At 43.0% G+C, this 18,008-nt stretch overlaps 2 protein-coding genes across 2 annotated transcripts in view; both read left to right on the forward strand.

The window, feature by feature from the left end:
* Positions 1 to 5,031, forward strand: part of LOC146354843 (fibulin-2-like) — a 134,815-nt gene extending 129,784 nt beyond the window's left edge. The window contains exons 4-5 of the mRNA XM_084829823.1: positions 3,495 to 3,606; positions 4,917 to 5,031. Of these exons, the coding sequence (XP_084685949.1) occupies positions 3,495 to 3,606; positions 4,917 to 5,031 (227 nt within the window). The remainder of the gene's footprint in view (positions 1 to 3,494; positions 3,607 to 4,916) is intronic.
* LOC146354844 (fibulin-2-like) overlaps positions 1 to 18,008 on the forward strand; it is an 86,890-nt gene that overhangs the window by 9,026 nt on the left and 59,856 nt on the right. The window contains exons 2-4 of the mRNA XM_084839957.1: positions 3,495 to 3,606; positions 5,924 to 6,053; positions 8,551 to 8,737. Of these exons, the coding sequence (XP_084696083.1) occupies positions 5,982 to 6,053; positions 8,551 to 8,737 (259 nt within the window). The 5' untranslated portion in view covers positions 3,495 to 3,606; positions 5,924 to 5,981. The remainder of the gene's footprint in view (positions 1 to 3,494; positions 3,607 to 5,923; positions 6,054 to 8,550; positions 8,738 to 18,008) is intronic.

Raw genomic sequence — 18,008 nt, forward strand, 5'->3', positions numbered from 1 at the left:
GGTAGTAGCGCATAATGCTTCCTTGACTAACAATGCCAGTTGTTTTGTGAAGAAAAATGTACTGCAAAATTGAACATACAAATGGGAGCTGCAACAAAATGTTGAAATGTGCAGAGCTCCTGTTCAGGGTTCCAGCTAGCCAGCCAGCCAGCCAGCCAGCCATGCCCTTTCTAAGATACTCTATTCCATTTTCCCTTCCCTACCACCTCTGCTTTCTATTTTTCTCCCTTCAACAGTCAGCCAGCATTCTGTGACCACTAAGCAAACTCAGTCTTCATTGGGCTGTTGGGGGTGTGTGTCCTCCTTAGGTTTTCCCCCCAAAATTTCCTTTGCATTTCTGTAAACCTTGGGGTTCCCGTGAACCCGCTGATACTTCCCTTTTCTGCATTGATGATGCCATTTTGCCTAGATAATGATCCACACTTGGAGAATGAATTTGCTGTTAGTATATAGGATGGAAGTCAAGATGGGGTCACACACACACACACTGCTAGGAGTACATATGCAGATGAGCTGATAGCCCGAGAAGGGCTAGGAGGGCCAGCCCCCCTTACATTTTCTCATCTCCCCTTTTTTACAAACAATTAAATAAGGCCAGTTTATCTGGCCTGCAGACCAGATAAACTGCCCCCCTAACCCCCCCCCCCGGCTAGCTCTATGGATCTGTATGCAGACATGATGTGTATCTTATATCTGGAATAGCCTCCCAAGCTTGGACTCATCTGTGTTCACTTTCAAATGAGCAGTGGGGATGTTTTTATTTGGCAAGTTGTCTTAGAACGCCATTTTAAGACATTTGACTGCCTCTGCCTTCCCCTTCTGAACTACCTTCTGCGGAGGAGGTCCCTCTGCCCATGGGAGGCCCCTCTGCCCAAATCTGGGAGATCCCCCTCCTTATCACATCACAGCTCACCTCGTTCAGCTGGGTCTGCTGACTCTCTGTGTAGCATTTTCAAGGGGCTGGAGGGCTTGCCCTGGGAAGGAGGGCCAGGGAAGCCCACTTCCACCAACACAGTGGCTCTAGCGTAAACCTTAGAGAGCAGTCCTATGGTCCATGGGAGAGTGCCCCAGGGACCATAGGATAGTGTGGAGTTCCCCCTCCAAGGCTGTAGGCACTGCTATGACCTCAGGTGAGGAAATCCAAGTGGGGATCCCCCCGCCTCGCAGTTGCAGTAGAAAACACTGCAGTGGCTTCTTCACTCAATGCCGAGGTCCAACCTTGGGTGGTAGAATATCAGTATTCTAGCAGAGTATCAGCAGAAAGGAGGAGCAAGAGGTGAAGCATAGGATGTTGGCAGAGCATAGGATGTTCAGAGCGCTCCAACCTCAGAGTGCTCCCTGGATACCCTTAGGATTGCTCTGCGCATCTTTTAAGATTTGACTGCAATGTATTCTGTTATTTATTGTTGGCATCTTGTTGTTTTATTTTTTAATTGCCGTAGGCCACCTTGAGTACTCTGTAGAAAGATAGAAAGCCAAAAATTCTATAAATATGAACTGCAGTGGAGAAGGCTCATCAAACTTTCCCAGTTTTGCTGTGTCCTCTTCCCAGCTCTTGCAAAACTCCTGGGTGTAGTTGCAGTATGGATGAATAATAATAGACAAGCACAGTTATTTTAAATCTTCTGCTGAGGAGTTTAAAATATATCTTGTATCTTTGAAAATATACTGGAGTACAAATGAGTCAAATGGAACTAAAAAGCTTAATAGAAAACATGTAACCATACTGCAAACTGCCCAGAGAGCTTTGGCTATTAGGTGGTGTAGAAATGGAATAAGTGCAATAATAAAGCAAATACATACAGTACATAATGAGCATTTGTTGAAAAGAACAGAATAATCACCAATAGAATAAGTGAAAAATGAAATAAGCAATCAAACAAGAGAAATATAAGATAAAACAATAATATACCATAAGATTATCCTGGGAACAAAGAATGACGGTGCAATACCCTATTCTTGTCTATTCAGAAGGAAGTCCCATTAAGTTCAATGGGATTTGCTCCCTGGAAAGTGTGTAAGCATGGCAGCCTTAAAGCACAATCCTATACATGTCTATTCAACATTAAGGGTACAATCCTAGTGGGATAAGCAGCCACCTCCCAACTTGGAGGCATCCACCTATCCAATGCACAGCAGCAGCAACGCAGAGGGAAAATGGATTTCATGAGACTACTTAAAGTCTGGTTCCTTTCCGTAGGTCGGGTTCTCCTCACTATAGTTCCTGTGTGCCCCATCTGCCGCATTTGCTTTGGGTATGCTAGCTCTGCCCAGGGGTGTGCCTTTCACCATGATCCTGGTCAAGGGGTATTTCCTGTCCCTGTCTTTCCCATCCCTGTCTTTCCCAGCATGAACATATGTGTGTCTACTCAGAAGTAACTCCAATTGTGGTCAATGAGGCTTGTTCCCAAAATGTGCACTCCCAAAGTTACTGAGATTCCCATGCATCAGAATAGTGCATTTAGGATCCTGAAAGCTATGTCAAAACTGTGTGTCTTTGATGTTTGTTCTCTTGGTTTTCAAAAGTAATTCACAGCTTTGATCCTTCGCAGCATCAGGAGCTTCAGGAGAGGGAGATGACTGCAGCTGTGTTTCTTTAATGTTTGCTTCCTCAGCTGTAAGGAAGGTGGGGAGCCTGTTGCATTACAAGGGGGAAAGTTTCCCTCATTGGTTGATCAACCCCTGATGTTCACTCCAAACCCCCCACACCACCTAGAAGTATGTTCCTATGAAGAATGGTATGGTGCACTCATTCGTGGAGCCCTGCGCAGACCAAAGCTGATTCCCTGAAAAATCTGGGTAATCCTCAATTTGCTTCTCCTCCTGTTGTCATGGAGATCCCCCCCCCAGGTGTCTCTAGAGTCCATCCTCTTCGTGCTGAAGCAGGATACAGACACAAAACTCATCATTGCATAGGATATTTTTTTTTCCAATATCTGATGTTCATGTGCTGAGTGCCATTGCTTGTGTTGTCAAAGCAGCCCCCCCCCCCCACATACACAAGAGGCTTGAGGGGAATCATAAGATTTGCAGAAGCACAATAAATCTCTAGGAAAAAAAATTAAGTGGGGGGAGCCACCCCAAAACATCCCCGTGAAGACTTAGTGTGCTCCTTGGCCGGGGACTGCTTGACTGACGATTGGAGAAAAAAACAGGAAACTAGGGGAGGGAGAAGAATGGAATGAATTGGCTGGAATCCACAATAGCAGGACTCCATGCATTTTGTTACCGGTCAGTGGAGGCTGGTGGCTTCAATGTCGGGGGGGGGGTGTAAAATCCTCTCTAGGTTTCAGTCAGAACCAGTCAGAACTCTAAAGGAGCTAAGGCACTGAAGCACCTTAGATAGCTCTTTTAGAGTTGTGGCTGGTTCTGACTGAAACCCAGAGCGGATTTACCACCCCGCTGTCATCGGATCCACCAGCCTCATCATTTCCACTTGTCTGTTCTAATAACCAGAACATATTTCATAAAGTTGAATGTCTGCCATTTTTCAGGTTCAACCAAAGATTTAATTGAAACGTGCTGTGCCGCTGGACAGCAGTGGGCCATTGACAATAGTGAATGTACAGAAATCCCTGTAAGTGGAACTGACGGTGACATTTGCAGGTATGTAAACCAAAAGTGAAGGAACTGAAAATCACAAAACACCCTGCACTTTATGATCTGATGTATGATCCACATTATGTAAGCATTTCGTGATCTGATTATAATTAAACTGAAGATTTTAAGGCCCTTTCTTCCCACTAGAGTAACAATCCTTTGATTTATTGCAGAGAATACATTGAAATGAAGATTAATACCCTCAGTCTTGCCTGAGAAAAATCCAGTTTGTCACTGAGAATCTTGGCTAAATGCAAATGGCTGTTTCTTAAAAATTGCACAGATAAATTTCACATAGCTTAGGCAAAGAATTGTGCACAGTTACGCAGAACTGGAAGGGGGATATGGTTTCTTCCATTCACAACCATATGGATCCTGGCCTTTACACAGTACAGTACTCCTGTGTAATCTCACTTCATTCATTATGACCATTTGCTCAGAGCAGAACTACTGCAATTAAGGAAAACATGTGAGCTAGTTTGTCTCTAGGTTATGGGGTGGGGGGAATGTCTAGTACAACTGGAAACTAAATAAAGTTCAAATTTAAAGCAAATGAACTTCTTACACAGGGATTTACCATTTTAATTAATGGGTCTTTATTTTCATTTCATATGTAAATATCAGATTTAACTCCTGCTCATAGGATTATATTAGTTTCACTGCAACTTGCAATAAAATACTTTACAAATAACACAGCTGGACCTGATATTGCTTGGAGCACAGTGGCTTGGGGACAGGCAGGGGGTGGGGTGTATGTGCAGTTTGTGATAACGGCAGGAAACTTGGTATAAAGCTTGGCATATACAAAGCTCCCATAAAGCTCCTAAGCATTGTGCTTCTGTAGCAAAGTGCACAATTCTGGCTCTTATTGTGGCTTGGCTGCTGCACTGTTGGAAGGTATAGGATGGATATTTGCATATTGTGAAAGAAGTTGCTAACCCAGAGTAGTGTGGGAACGATCAAATCTGTGTTTCCTGTGGACGCCACAATAGTACATGAATTTGACTAGATCATTTCTAGTGAATTTAAATTGATCAAATCACCAAAGCTGGGTTGGATCCAATGCTTGGTGTCCACCAGCAGCAGAACAGAAACCACTGGCAGAACAGATTTCTTCTCTCTGTTGCAGCCCCCCACTCCATGTGACCCCAACCTGCTTCAGAGGGTTGGGCACCCTCTGGAGCAGGTTTGGGGGGCATGTGGGGGTCCGTAACAGGGAGGAGAGCAAGGAGAAGTCCCACTGCATGACAAGAAGTGCACTCATGCAATGTTAAATGCAACCGTCTATGTGCAAGTGCATATCTTTGCTCTGCTAGAAGGGCCAGAGATATGTATACGTCCCGTTGTGCAGGGTTTTTCGTAATATATGCGGAAATCAATTATTTCACTCTCACTGATTATGAATATGAGGAAATAATGAAATTGTTATGAATTGACAGGAAAAAAAATAGAAAAGTCAACCTTTTCTACTTTGGTTCCATGCTCCTACTCTTTTTACAAGCATCACTCCTGAGAGAGAATTAAAGTGAGGTTTCCTCTTTCCTTTCTTTATGGGATGATGCATCAGCTTGCTGGACATCTCTTTACTGAAAGATGGGGTTAGCTGGTTAGAACTCTTTTATAGCAAAATGTGATAACTTGAGCCCAGTTCTTCTAACCCATGACATTTTGCGGCCTGAAGCAGAAACCAAATCCTCCCCCCCCCCCCCAGCCCTGCTAGGGACAACACTTTGGAAAACGAAAACCGTATTACACCATTCAGACACCAATTCCTGCCTTCATCCAGTCCCCCATCATGATGCCACTTGAAGAACATTGCTTCACCTTCCTGCCTGGATAAACCAATCCTAGAACGCAAATATTACTTAAACTGAATTACTCTGTTCAATTGTGCAGTTATTTTCATTTATGTATAAACTGCCTGTGTTTAATCTTAGCTTGTACTTTTGCTGATACTAATAGTGTGAGTTCAATAGGACTTACTCCCAAGTAGGTGTGTGCAGAATTGCAGCCTAGGGCCGTGATCTAGAAAATGTTAGTTGCACGTATGTCCTACTGAAGTCAATGGGACACTTTTCAACCAAATCAACCCATACAGAACGGCAATATAAAATAAATAATGAATAATATAAAAGAGCAGGAACCGATAGTGATAACTACTTCCCTCTCAGTGTTTTTGAGTTGTCAGTCATGTAAATGAGAGGCACAGAAAACATGCAAAACAGATATTTGGTGTTTCCAGTGATGCCCATTCTTACTGTGTAATGGTATTTGGAAGTGGCAGCCTGCCTTTTGAAAGCAACCTGTGCTTTATTTGTTGCAGAATTGCTCAGAAGCAGTGTTGTGTCTCGTATTTAAAGGAAAACAGCTGCATTGCTGGCATGATTGCTGCCAGAGAAGGTGATTTGTGTGGACCAGATGAAAGGGATACCTGCGGAGGATCATCTTATAAGGCAAGACACTGTGCTGAAACCTTTGTGGCACCATTGCTAATACGAATCAGCTTAAGCACCTGCATTTTTAAATGTTTGGCATGTGTGGTCTGGTTTTTTGCTTAACTGCATCTCAGGCAAGAAATGAACATTTCACTTAGCTAAGCATTTCTGGTTGTTTGCGTTTATTTCTTAGCTTAAACAAAATGCACAATCTTATATTTTGGAGCTTTCATATTTAAAATCTAACTGATAAAAAATTCATTACTACCTTCCCTAAGAAGTCTATCTCCAGAATGATAATTAACAGGAAGTTAGGGTTGTTGTTGTTTTTTAAAAAACATGTTATAGATAACCAGGGAAGCTGATTACATCCACTTTTCCTCCCTACTTAGACACATTAATTGGATTGGAATTGAACTAAACAGTTACACTGACTTGACTTAAAAGAACAAATATTAATTTGACTATATAGAAACCTTTTCTCATAAATAAAGGTAGTGTAGATTTATTATATTTATTTATAATACCTATACTGCTTAATGTTTTGTAAAAACAAAAACAAAAACAAACCCTAAGTGATTTGATGCTAAATTAAGGAATGAATCCTTGGCTGGCAAAAATCTGCACAGCTTCATTTAGCCCAGTGAATCCCATGCAGTGGAGCTCAGCCAGTTTCTACCATCCCGGATCCAACTTCTTATTTGTTATGTCCTTTCCTCCAGATTGTAGCCAAACTGAACATTTCAGAATTCATTAAATATTGATCACAATTTACATAGCCATTTGATACTCCTGTGTGTATTTTCCATTGCCTCAGCAGGAAATGTATTCATTCTGCCTGGTCTTGTAATATCAAAATGTCTTACAAATACTTTCATCAGTGTGAAAAATATAAGGTCAATCATGGTCTATCGCAAGATTTAATTGGTTGATACAGCTATTATTCCTGCAGAATAATTTAATTTTCAGAACATTATTTCAGTATTTCTAAAAACAAGTAAAATGCCATACTGAGATTTGTGTTAGAGGTCACTTATCTGCCATAGATGCCACTGTGATAAGTGTACAGTACTACTTCCGTCGGAGATCAGATATAAAATCCCCAGTGAGAATTGCAGGTCATTTGTAACCTGAGTGCCTCAAAAATTAGAGAAGCGTGTACTGATGCTGTGAAGCTTTCTGTGCATTGATTTCAAGATTACGCAGCACTGAAGTTGTAGTAGTGCAACTGTATCTAATCACTTCTTAAATAGTGTTGAATAGTGTGCTCTTTCCAATAAGAAATGCACTTTCTATATTTCTCTTAGCATTTAGACTTGTGTGGTTGGTGTCAGGGAGGCATCCTCAAGTCAAGAGAATATTAAATAACAGAACCACAAAGAGTATTGGGGCAGGGGGAAGAGAAAATGTGACCTGCTTGTCCAGTTCCACATTTTGAAGTATTGTTCTGGACATCTGCCCAGGCTCTGCCTTCCTTCTTCCTGACAGGTAGCTCTCCTAGTGTGGAATAATGGACAGAGTAGTCTTCCTGAGCCCAGTGCCCTCTGGCTGTTTTGTAGTACAACTTCCAGGATTCCTGGCTGGTTGGGGCTAATGGGAGTTGAAATCCAAAACATCTGGAGGTCACCAGGTTGAGGAAGGATGGGTTGGAGTACTAGACTAAGAAAGCCTGTGAAGAACCAGGATCAAATTCCCACTCAGCCAGGAAGCCCACTGGTTTACTTGAAGCCAGCCTCTCTCTCTCTCTCTCTCTCTCTCTCTCTCTCAGCTTAACCTGCCTCACAGGGTTGTTTTGAAGATAAAATGAGTAGGGGAGAGAACCTTATAAGCAACCCTGACCATTTTGGAGGAAGGGTAGAATAAAGAACATGTAATGAATACATATATTCTTCTTGGTTTAATGGAAGTGCCTGGAATATAGTGCATTTATTTTATATAGTCCTCTTTTGGTGGCCCTGGTAAAATGCATGCTTCTGTGTGAGCCAGGACTTTCTCTTCTTTTAGTTGTTTCTTCTGGTTTTAGCAATTAATGTGGGGGTGAGATGAATCTCTCTCAGGAGGGAGTTCCAGAGCCTGTGAATATCCACCAGAAAATTATGAATAAACACTTGAATCCACAAATTAGGTACAAGCCAACAGATTCGACTTCAATGGTATCCTTAAGAATATTCTTTTACTTTCTCCCATATAAATGGAAAATAAATATATTTCCAATTTCTCCCATATCAATGAAATATGGGGAAAAGTAAAGTACCTGGGTACACTTTTGGGGTAAGGTTAAAACCTTAACCCCTACCTCTGACCTGAGGGGCCCACTGAGATGGGCACTGTGTGTGTGTGAGGGTGTGTGAGTGTGTGTGTGTGTGCCCGCACATGCATGTGTGTGTGCGTGCATGTGTGTTTGGGGGCAATGTGCACAACACACACCCCCAGCAGTTTTACAATCTATGAGGTGCCTCAGTGACAGGCATCTTCTAGTCATAGTTGCTGTGCTAACAGGCCCTTTCTCTTACAGCAATGTTGTGATTGTTGCACATTGGGCCTACGAGTAAAAAGTGAGAGTCAAAGCTGTGAGCCCAACCCAAACCTTGGCTACCCTTGCAACCATGTGATGCTCTCCTGCTGTGAAGGAGAAGACCATCTGATCCCTCCAGAGCTAAAGAGCCACCCTGAACCGCTGCCAACAGTGACACCTGAGAAACGTGAGTGCTGCATTGTTAACTTCAGGAAGCTGAGAAGCACGTCATCTTCTTCTCACTCCATAAAAACAGTCAGCCGGGAGGTACATGGGACGTTCCACTGTCACACTAAGTGCCTTCCTTTCTCTAGTAAGCCATTTGCAAGAAACACAGATGACTCTCAACTGCTATAGCAATTATTTGCCTTTGCGCAGCATTTGATTCTTCTCCTGTCTCTTCTGTTTATAGCTTGTTTCAGCATTTGTGAAAAGTGTCACATTTTACCAAGAGGCCAAGCAGGTTTTACAAGGGGCTGTTAAGGACAATGTATATACTCCCATTGTTCCAAGATGCAGAGATAGAGGTTATTAGCACACAGTGCACGCTGTCCAGATATATCAGGGGACAAGGAATCTGCTTGCTGGGACAGAATGCACCTGGAATCAAAGGAACCATGACGCATACACAAATATATAGGAACCATGGGACATAAATGGTGCATCTGATAACGAAGCAAATAAATATAGAATATCTGCTTCACTAAAGGTTCACTTTGTATTTCCAAACTTCCCCCCCCTTCCCTAGAGTCTATGTTGATCAAAGGCAAAATGCTACTTGCAAACATAATTTAAGATGCTTGAAATGGGCAGCTTCGAACCTTGAAACAACAATACCAGCAACAACGAAAACAGTATTTGCAACAAATTAAACCATCCCTCAGAAAAATGAAATTCCCATATAGGATCTTATGTTCTGAATATATGCTGGTAAATTATATCATAGACGGAATACCACGTAGTGTCTAAAAGTGGTGCCATGCATTATAGTTATTTTTAAGACAATTACACTGTAAAAATGAGACAGTATATCGTTGTATCCCCATTATGCTCAGATATAAAAGTATTGGCACAAATTCCCATATTTATCACATGAGAATTTCCGTTATCATGGTACAAGGGTTGGGTGAAAAATGGCTCTCATAGATCAGCTACTATCAGTAGAGATTTCTTATGATGCAATTGCTAAACAGAAGATCATCTTAGTCAGCAATAATATTATTATGTGATAAACCATAACGTGATCAATGCCAATCGAGAAATGCCAGTGTGAATTGCCTACAGTGGGTTACGGAAACTCAAGACAAACAACATAATTCACTTCTAAGGACTCTTGTTCACTGCAGCTGGTGAAATGACACAAATGAACCATTTGAACCAAGATCTTAATAATGCTTTTTGCAGGAATTGAAAGCGGGTTAATTTTCAGGGAGATGAGGAGGCGAGACCCTTTGCTCTTAGCAGATGTGAACTCAGACTGCCTGACAGCATAGTAAAAACGGAAAAATGTTTCACAGTCATTACCATTTCATTAGATTTAACTTAAGTTTTCATTAAAAGTTAACTGCATTTACATCTTTCTTATTTTCTTACTGTAATTTTCTTGACTGTAGGGGGTTGTATCCAATGGTGTCTGTCCACCAGCAGATTGGATACCACTAGCAAAAGGGTTTCCCCCTCCCCGCTATAGCCTCCCAGGCACCTCTAAATCTGCTACGGATGGCTGGAAGACCCTCTGGAGAAGATTTGGGAGCATGCCATAGAGCAGAGGGTGGGAAAGTCCCATTGCATAAGCCGAAGTCTCTTTGCATGACATTGGATGTAGCCCAGTGTGTTCATTTTCAATTGCTTCTCATGCATACAGCAGTTCCATTCCTTCAACTGCTATACTTATTAGGGTGCAATCCTATGCATATTTAGACCAAAAGAAGTTCTACAACTCCCAGCATGCCCCAGACCTAAATCGGAGGTTAGGGAATGCTGGGAGTTGTTGGACTTTTCCCTGTCAAAACATGCATAGGCTTGCACCCTTAGTTAATTCACATGATGAAACAGAAGACCACTTCGTTCAGTACATAGAATTCTATTCAGTGATGCAATACAGCACTGAAATGTAGTTGTTGTGTTTATAAAGGTGCTGTGCCAAAAATTTATCCCACATATTTTTCAACTTGTTGTTGTTCAGTCGTTCAGTCGTGTCCGACTCTTCGTGACCCCATGGACCACAGCACGCCAGGCCTTCCTGTCCTCCGCTCTCTCCCGGAGCGTGCTCAAGTTCATATTCATTGCATCAGCGATGCTGTCTAGCCATCTCATCCTCTGCCGTCCCCTTCTCCTTTTGCCTTCAGTCTTCAGCCCATCAGGGTCTTTTCCAGGGAGTTTTCCCTTTGCATTAGGTGGCCAAAATATTGGAGCTTCAGCTTCAGTATCTGTCCTTCCAATGAGCACTCAGGGTTGATTTCCTTTAGGTTTGACTGATTTGACCTCCTTGCAGTCCAGGGGACTCATAAGAGTCTTCTCCAGCACCACAGTTCAAAAGCATCAATTCTTTGGCGCTCAGCCTTCCTTATAGTCCAGCTCTCACAGCCATACGTTACTACTGGGAAAACCATAGCTTTGATTAGACGGACCTTGGTCGGCAAGGTGATGTCTCTGCTTCTTACTATGCTGTCTAGGTTTGCCATAGCTTTTCTCCCAAGGAGCAAGCGTCTTTTAATTTCATGGCTACAGTCACCGTCTGCGGTGATCTTGGAGCCCAAGAAAATAAAATCTGTCACCGCTTCCATTTCTTCCCCTTCCATATGCCAGGAAGTGATGGGGCCAGATGCCATGATCTTCGTTTTGTTAATGTTGAGTTTCAAACCAGCTTTTGCACTCTCCACTTTCATCCTCAACAAGAGGCTCTTGAGATCCTCTTCGCTTTCTGCCATTAGGGTGGTATCATCTGCGTATCTGAGGTTGTTGATAATTCTCCCAGCAATCTTAATTCCGACCTGTGATTCATCCAACCCGGCATTTCTCATGATGTACTCTGCATATAAGTTAAATAAGCAGGGTGACAATATGCAGCCTTGTCGTACTCTTTTCCCAATTTTATATTTTTCAACAGTTCTCATTAAATTTAACAGAGAAGAAATTGCTTTCAAAAAGAAATTCAGTGGTGAAGAAAATTTTGGAAAATTTCTCATGGGTTGTGTTTGGGTTTCTTGTGCTTACGTTAAATAAGAGATGGCCAAGGAGAGTACACAAGTATCCTGTTTTATATTGTACAATTATCTCTCTGGCAGCCTGTAGTCTCCTCGGCTTCCCATACTTCAATTAAAGCCCAGGAGAAGACATCATGATGTAATTCCTCCCATTGGGCTTTTTCAGATCAAGAGGTGCAGGCAGTCTGGGAGGCTGCAGAGCAATAGATAGATGTGTAATAGAAAGAAAACACACTCATAGCCCCCTTGCAGTGATTAAGCTCAAAAACATGACAAAAATACATTATAAAACACCCTGGGAATGAGGTAGAACAATGGAAGCCTCTTTCATGGGGAAAGAAAACCTCCAGGAAATTGGAGAAGTTTTGGCCCAGCACTACCTCCATCTCTTCCCTGGGCCTAGGCACAGCGCTGCTCCCCTCCACCTGCACTGTGATGGATGCAAAACGGGGGCCAGTCTGCCAACATAGGTGATGCTGTGGCCACTTGCGGTGGCAGCACCAAAACCCTTATGAAAAAAGAAGCTGTGCTACAACCCTTGCCAACGGTAAGCCCTTGTTGTTGTTGTTGTTCAGTCGTTCAGTCGTGTCCGACTCTTCGTGACCCCATGGACCATAGCACGCCAGGCCTTCCTGTCCTGCGCTCTCTCCCGGAGCGTGCTCAAGTTCATATTCATTGCATCCGTGATGCTATCTAGCCATCTCATCCTCTGCCATCCCCTTCTCCTTTTGCCTTCAGTCTTTCCCAGCATCAGGGTCTTTTCCAGGGAGTTTTCTCTTCGCATTAGGTGGCCAAAATATTGGAGCTTCAGCTTCATTATCTGTCCTTCCAATGAGCACTCAGGGTTGATTTCCTTTAGGATGGACTGATTTGACCTCCTTGCAGTCCAGGGGACTCGTAAGAGTCTTCTCCAGCACCACAGTTCGAAACCATCAATTCTTCGGCGCTCAGCCTTCCTTATAGTCCAGCTCTCACAGCCATACATTACTACTGGGAAAACCATAGCTTTGATTAGACGGACCTTTGTCGGCAAGGTGATGTCTCTGCTTCTTACTATGCTGTCTAGGTTGGCCATAGCTTTCCTCCCAAGGAGCAAGCGTCTTTTAATTTCATGGCTACAGTCACCGTCTGTGGTGATCTTGGAGCCCAAGAAAGTAAAATCTGTCACTGCTTCCATTTCTTCCCCTTCTATATGCCAGGAAGTGATAGGGCCAGATGACATGATCTTCGTTTTTTAATGTTGAGTTTCAAACCAGCTTTTGCACTCTCCTCTTTCACCCTCAACAAGAGGCTCTTGAGATCCTCTTCGCTTTCTGCCATTAGGGTGGTATCGTCTGCATATCGGAGGTTGTTGATAATTCTCCCGGCAATCTTAATTCCGACCTGTGATTCATCCAACCCGGCATTTCTCATGATGTACTCTGCATATAAGTTAAATAAGCAGGGTGACAATATGCAGCCTTGTCATACTCCTTTCCCAATTTTGAACCAATCGGTTGTTCCATGTCTGGTTCTTACTGTTGCTTCTTGACCCTCGTACAGGTTTCTCAGGAGACGGGTAAGGTGGTCTGGTACTCCCATCACTTTCAGAATTTGCCACAGTTTGTTGTGATCCACACAATCAAAGGCTTTAGCGTAGTCAATGAAGCAGAAATAGACGTTTTTCTGGAATTCTCTTGCTTTCTCCATGATGCAGCGAATGTTGGCGATTTGATCTCTAGTTCCTCTGCCTCTTCGAAACCCAGCTTGTACTTCCGGTAGTTCTCGGTTCGCATACTGCTGAAGCCTAGCTTGTAGGATTTTGAGCATCACCTTGCTGGCATGTGAAATGAGCGCAATTGTGCGGTAGTTTGAACACTCTTTGGCGTTGCCCTTCTTTGGAATTGGAATGTAAACTGACCTTTTCCAGTCTTGTGGCCACTGTTGAGTGTTCCAGATTTGTTGGCATATTGAATGCAGCACTTTAACAGCATCATCTTTTAGGATTTTAAATAGCTCGGCTGGAATACTGTCATCTCCGCTAGCTTTGTTGTTACTAATGCTTCCTAAGGCCCACTTGACTTCACTCTCTAGGATGTCCGGCTCAAGTTCAGTGACCGCACTATCATGGCTATCAGGGACATTCAGATCTTCCCTGTATAGTTCTTCTGTGTATTCTTGCCACCTCTTCTTAATCTCATCTGCTTCTGTGAGGTCCCTGCCTTCTTTGTCCTTTATCATGCCCATCTTTGCACAAAACGTTCCCTTGAGATCTCCAATTTTCTTGAAGAGATCTCTAGTCTTTCCCATTCTGTTGTTTTCCTCGATTTCTTTGCATTGTTCATTTAAGAAGGCCTTCTTGTCTCTCCTTGCTATTCTCTGGAACTCTGCATTCAGTTGGGTATATCTTCCCCTTTCTCCCTTGCTTTTCGCTTCCCTTCTTTCCTCAGCTACTTGTAAAGCCTCATCAGACAGCCACTTGGCTTTCTTGCATTTCTTTTTCTTTGGGACGGATTTTGTTGCTGCCTCCTGAACAATGTTACGGACCTCCGTCCATAGTTCCTCAGGCACTCTGTCTGTCAGGTCTAATCCCTGAAATCTATTCCTCACCTCCACTGTATATTCAGAAGGGATATGACTGAGGTCATACCTGAACGGTTTAGTGGTTTTCCCGACGTTCTTCAATTTAAGCCGAAATTTTGCAAGAAGCAGCTCATGATCTGAGCCACAGTCAGCTCCAGGTCTTGTTTTTACTGACTGTATGGAGCTTCTCCATCTTTGGCTGCAAAGGACATAATCAATCTGATTTCGATATTGACCATCTGGTGACGTCCATGTGTAGAGTCGCCTCTTGTGCTGTTGGAAAAGAGTGTTTGCTATGATCAGCATGTTCTCTTGGCAAAACTCTATTAGCTTTTGTCCTGCTTCATTTTGTACACCAAGGCCATGCCTGCCTGTTATCCCGGTGATTTCTTGACTTCCTACTTTAGCATTCCAATCCCTTATGATGAAGAGGACATCTTTTTTTGGTGTTAGTTCTAGAAGGTGTTGTAGGTCTTCATAGAACCGATCAACCTCAGCTTCTTCGGCCTCAGTGGTTGGGGCATAGACTTGAATTACTGTGATGTTGAATGGTTTGCCTTGGATTCGTACTGAGATCATTCTATCATTTTTAAGATTGTACCCCAGTACTGCTTTTCCCACCCTTTTGTTGACTATGAGTGCTACTCCATTTCTTCTAAGGGATTCTTGCCCACAATAGTAGATATGATGGTCACCTGAATTAAATTCGCCCATGCCTGTCCATTTTAGTTTGCTGATTCCCAAGATGTCGATGTTCAATCTTGCCATCTCATGTTTGACCACCTCCAGCTTACCTTGATTCATTGATCTGACATTCCAGGTTCCTAAACAATATTGTTCTTTACAGCATCGGATTTTCTTTTCACCGCCAGACACATCCACAGCTGAGTGTCCTTTCGGCTTTGGCCCAGCCGCTTCACTCTTTCTGGCGCTACTTGGAAATACCCTCTGCTCTTCCCCAGTAGCATATTGGACACCTTCCGACCTGAGGGGCTCATCTTCCGGCGTCATCTCTTTTAGCCTTGTGATACGTTCCATGGGGTTTTCTTGGCAAGAATACTGGAGTGGGTTGCCATTTCCTTCTCCAGTGGACCACATTTTGTCAGAACCCTCTGCCATGACCTGTCCGTCTTGGGTGGCCCTGCACGGCATAGCTTATGGCTTCACTGAGTTACGCAAGCCCCTTCGCCACAACAAGGCAGTGATCCATGAAGGGTGATCCATGAATGGTAAGCCCTACCTGGGAGAAATAGTTGAGAATTTCTCCTCCCCTAGGAGAAATGTGGTGCAATTGTTCCTCCTATTTGTCTGCCCATAAATAGGGTGGAGAATTTCAAAAGGCCATTTGAACAGAGCTCTAGTTTGTAAATCCACTTTCTTCATTTCAGAAAATATAGGACCTGGTGGGGGGACGTTCATCTAGAAATTGACAACACTATATCTGACAAGTTAGTCTTGGGGAGGAGGGGTGGAGTTCAGAGAATTTCAGGAGATGGGTGGAGAATTCTCTGAATCTTAATAATCTCACTCCTCAAGAATGGAGGGAGCAGATGTAAGAATGTATATAAACATCAGTTCCAATTATTCTGTCCCACTGTTTCGTCGCACAGATAAATATGAAGTGGAAAGGACTGCTTCTGTGGGCAACCCACCCTATATGGCCAGTGACCCTATTTATGGAGGAGAGTATCGCATCTCCATGTGCAATGCACAGAGTGTAGGCCCCAAGTTTCTGTGTGGTCATGGGGATAGTGTGATCCATGATCCCTGCTTGCCCTAGCCTGTGTCTGTTTAAATGACAGGCATTCCACTAATACAATAATATTTGCTACTTAGTTACAATAAAATAGCTATTATCTAAGAAATTAGCCCATTGATCTGTCCAAACCATCCTTTTGAGCAGAATCTCCCGGACTGTGCACTCTCACATCTCATTTTATTCCTAGTTCTCTCAAGTGCTCATGCTGTAATTGCTAGTAATTGTAAGCCATTTCATTCTTGGCTGGATATAGCAAGAGAGCTAGCTGAGGAATAAACTATTAGCACACAGCACCTTCTAAATCCCCAGTGCCTGGGGCAACTGTACGTTTTCCTTGTGGGCCTGAGTTGGCCCTGATTGAAACATGGGGCTGACAGGCTGAACGGTTTCACAATTTCAAGTGAAATTATGTCCACTCTGGTCATTTGCAGATTCTATATTTCCAGCTGTCACAATGGAGGTTCTGAACATTTTCTGTTTTCAGTTCTTTTACCTTCAGGGACTGTATGGGTGTAACTGAATTATGTTCCTTTAATGTTCCATCAATTATGCTTTTAGACATCATGAAGTAATTAATTCAGCACACTATTATTTTTTTTGTTTAATTAGGTCTTAAATAAAACAGAATACAGTCATATATTACAGCTAAATCCTTGTCAGGAAATAATGTGGTAAAAAGAGATGTGTATTTAATGAAAATCTTTTTTTCTTTTTCTTTTTAAGAAGAACAGCGGGGATTGGAAAATTGAAACTCTTATGGAACCGTAATAATGCCTCTCTAAATGTGTGGTGTTGTTTTATTATAAATGCACCAATTAGGAAAATAAGCCTTAAACGCATGTCTAATAGAATTTCAAAAAGAGGAAACAGGTTAGTTTATAGAACAGCCTTCCCCAACCTGGTGCCTTCTAGATGTTTTGGACTGCAACTCCAAGCATTCCTGACCATTGCCCATGCTGACTGGGGCTGATGGGATTTGGAGTCCAAAACATTTGGAGGGCACCACGTTGGGGAAGGCTGCTATAGAAGATTAAAGGAATTGGAGCGGGGAAATAGTGTTATGGCAGCTTTAGGGCGCAATCCTATGCATGTTTAGACAGAAAAAAGTCCTACAATTCCCAGCATGCCCCAGCATGCCGTGCTGGGAATTGTAGGACTTCTTCCTGTCTAAACTTGCATAGGATTGTGCTCTTAAAGGCTAATTGCTTTGTTTAGGCATGTGCTTTTAAAATTGATAATCAACAGCCTCCTTCACCAGACTGCATGAATTAACTGAGAATAGGCATAGGCACATGGGCTGAAAACCAAAACAGCAAGGAAAGAACTAAATAATGGTTATTTACGAGTGTATCAAATATATTGGCATGGATTCAGAGAACTGTGAGCAGAGTTCCACTCTGGACTGGGACTTCCTTACCTCCTCCTCCCTTTGCTCTTCCTGAAATATGCTCCCATGGGTGGGGGCCCCTTCCAGAATAGCATGTGAGCAGCAGCTGGGGGAGGTGGGATGGCGGAGGCCCGCCATGTGTGAGCAGAAGTGGCTCCTGCTCCTGCTAGGGTGTCATTTGACCCAAGCCATTATTCATACAATATCTAGCCAAGGAGGAACACATCCGAGTAAAATAAATGCTTGTAATCCTCCCTCAAGCTCTAAGAAACATGATTGCATTGCTAATGAATTCCAGCCCTGATTCCGCCTGCTTCCAGTTTCCTTTGAAATCTCTCTGTGTAAATAGAGGGGTCCTTGGGTATTCTTATATTAGAGTCTCAAAATCCTCATTCCCCCCCCCGCTCCCCACTCTAAGGTGTCAGACAGTTCATATCATTGACTGGGGCTGGGGGGAATGTGTAAAATTTAAGGGTACTACTACAGTCCAATAACCTGGAAATAGGTCCTATTGAAATCAGTGTCTATGGGCACACATAGTTAG

Source organism: Heloderma suspectum, chromosome 2 (genome assembly GCF_057233095.1).
Source record: "Heloderma suspectum isolate Gila_16-S chromosome 2, 16-S_ref, whole genome shotgun sequence".
NCBI classification, from domain to species: domain Eukaryota; kingdom Metazoa; phylum Chordata; class Lepidosauria; order Squamata; family Helodermatidae; genus Heloderma; species Heloderma suspectum.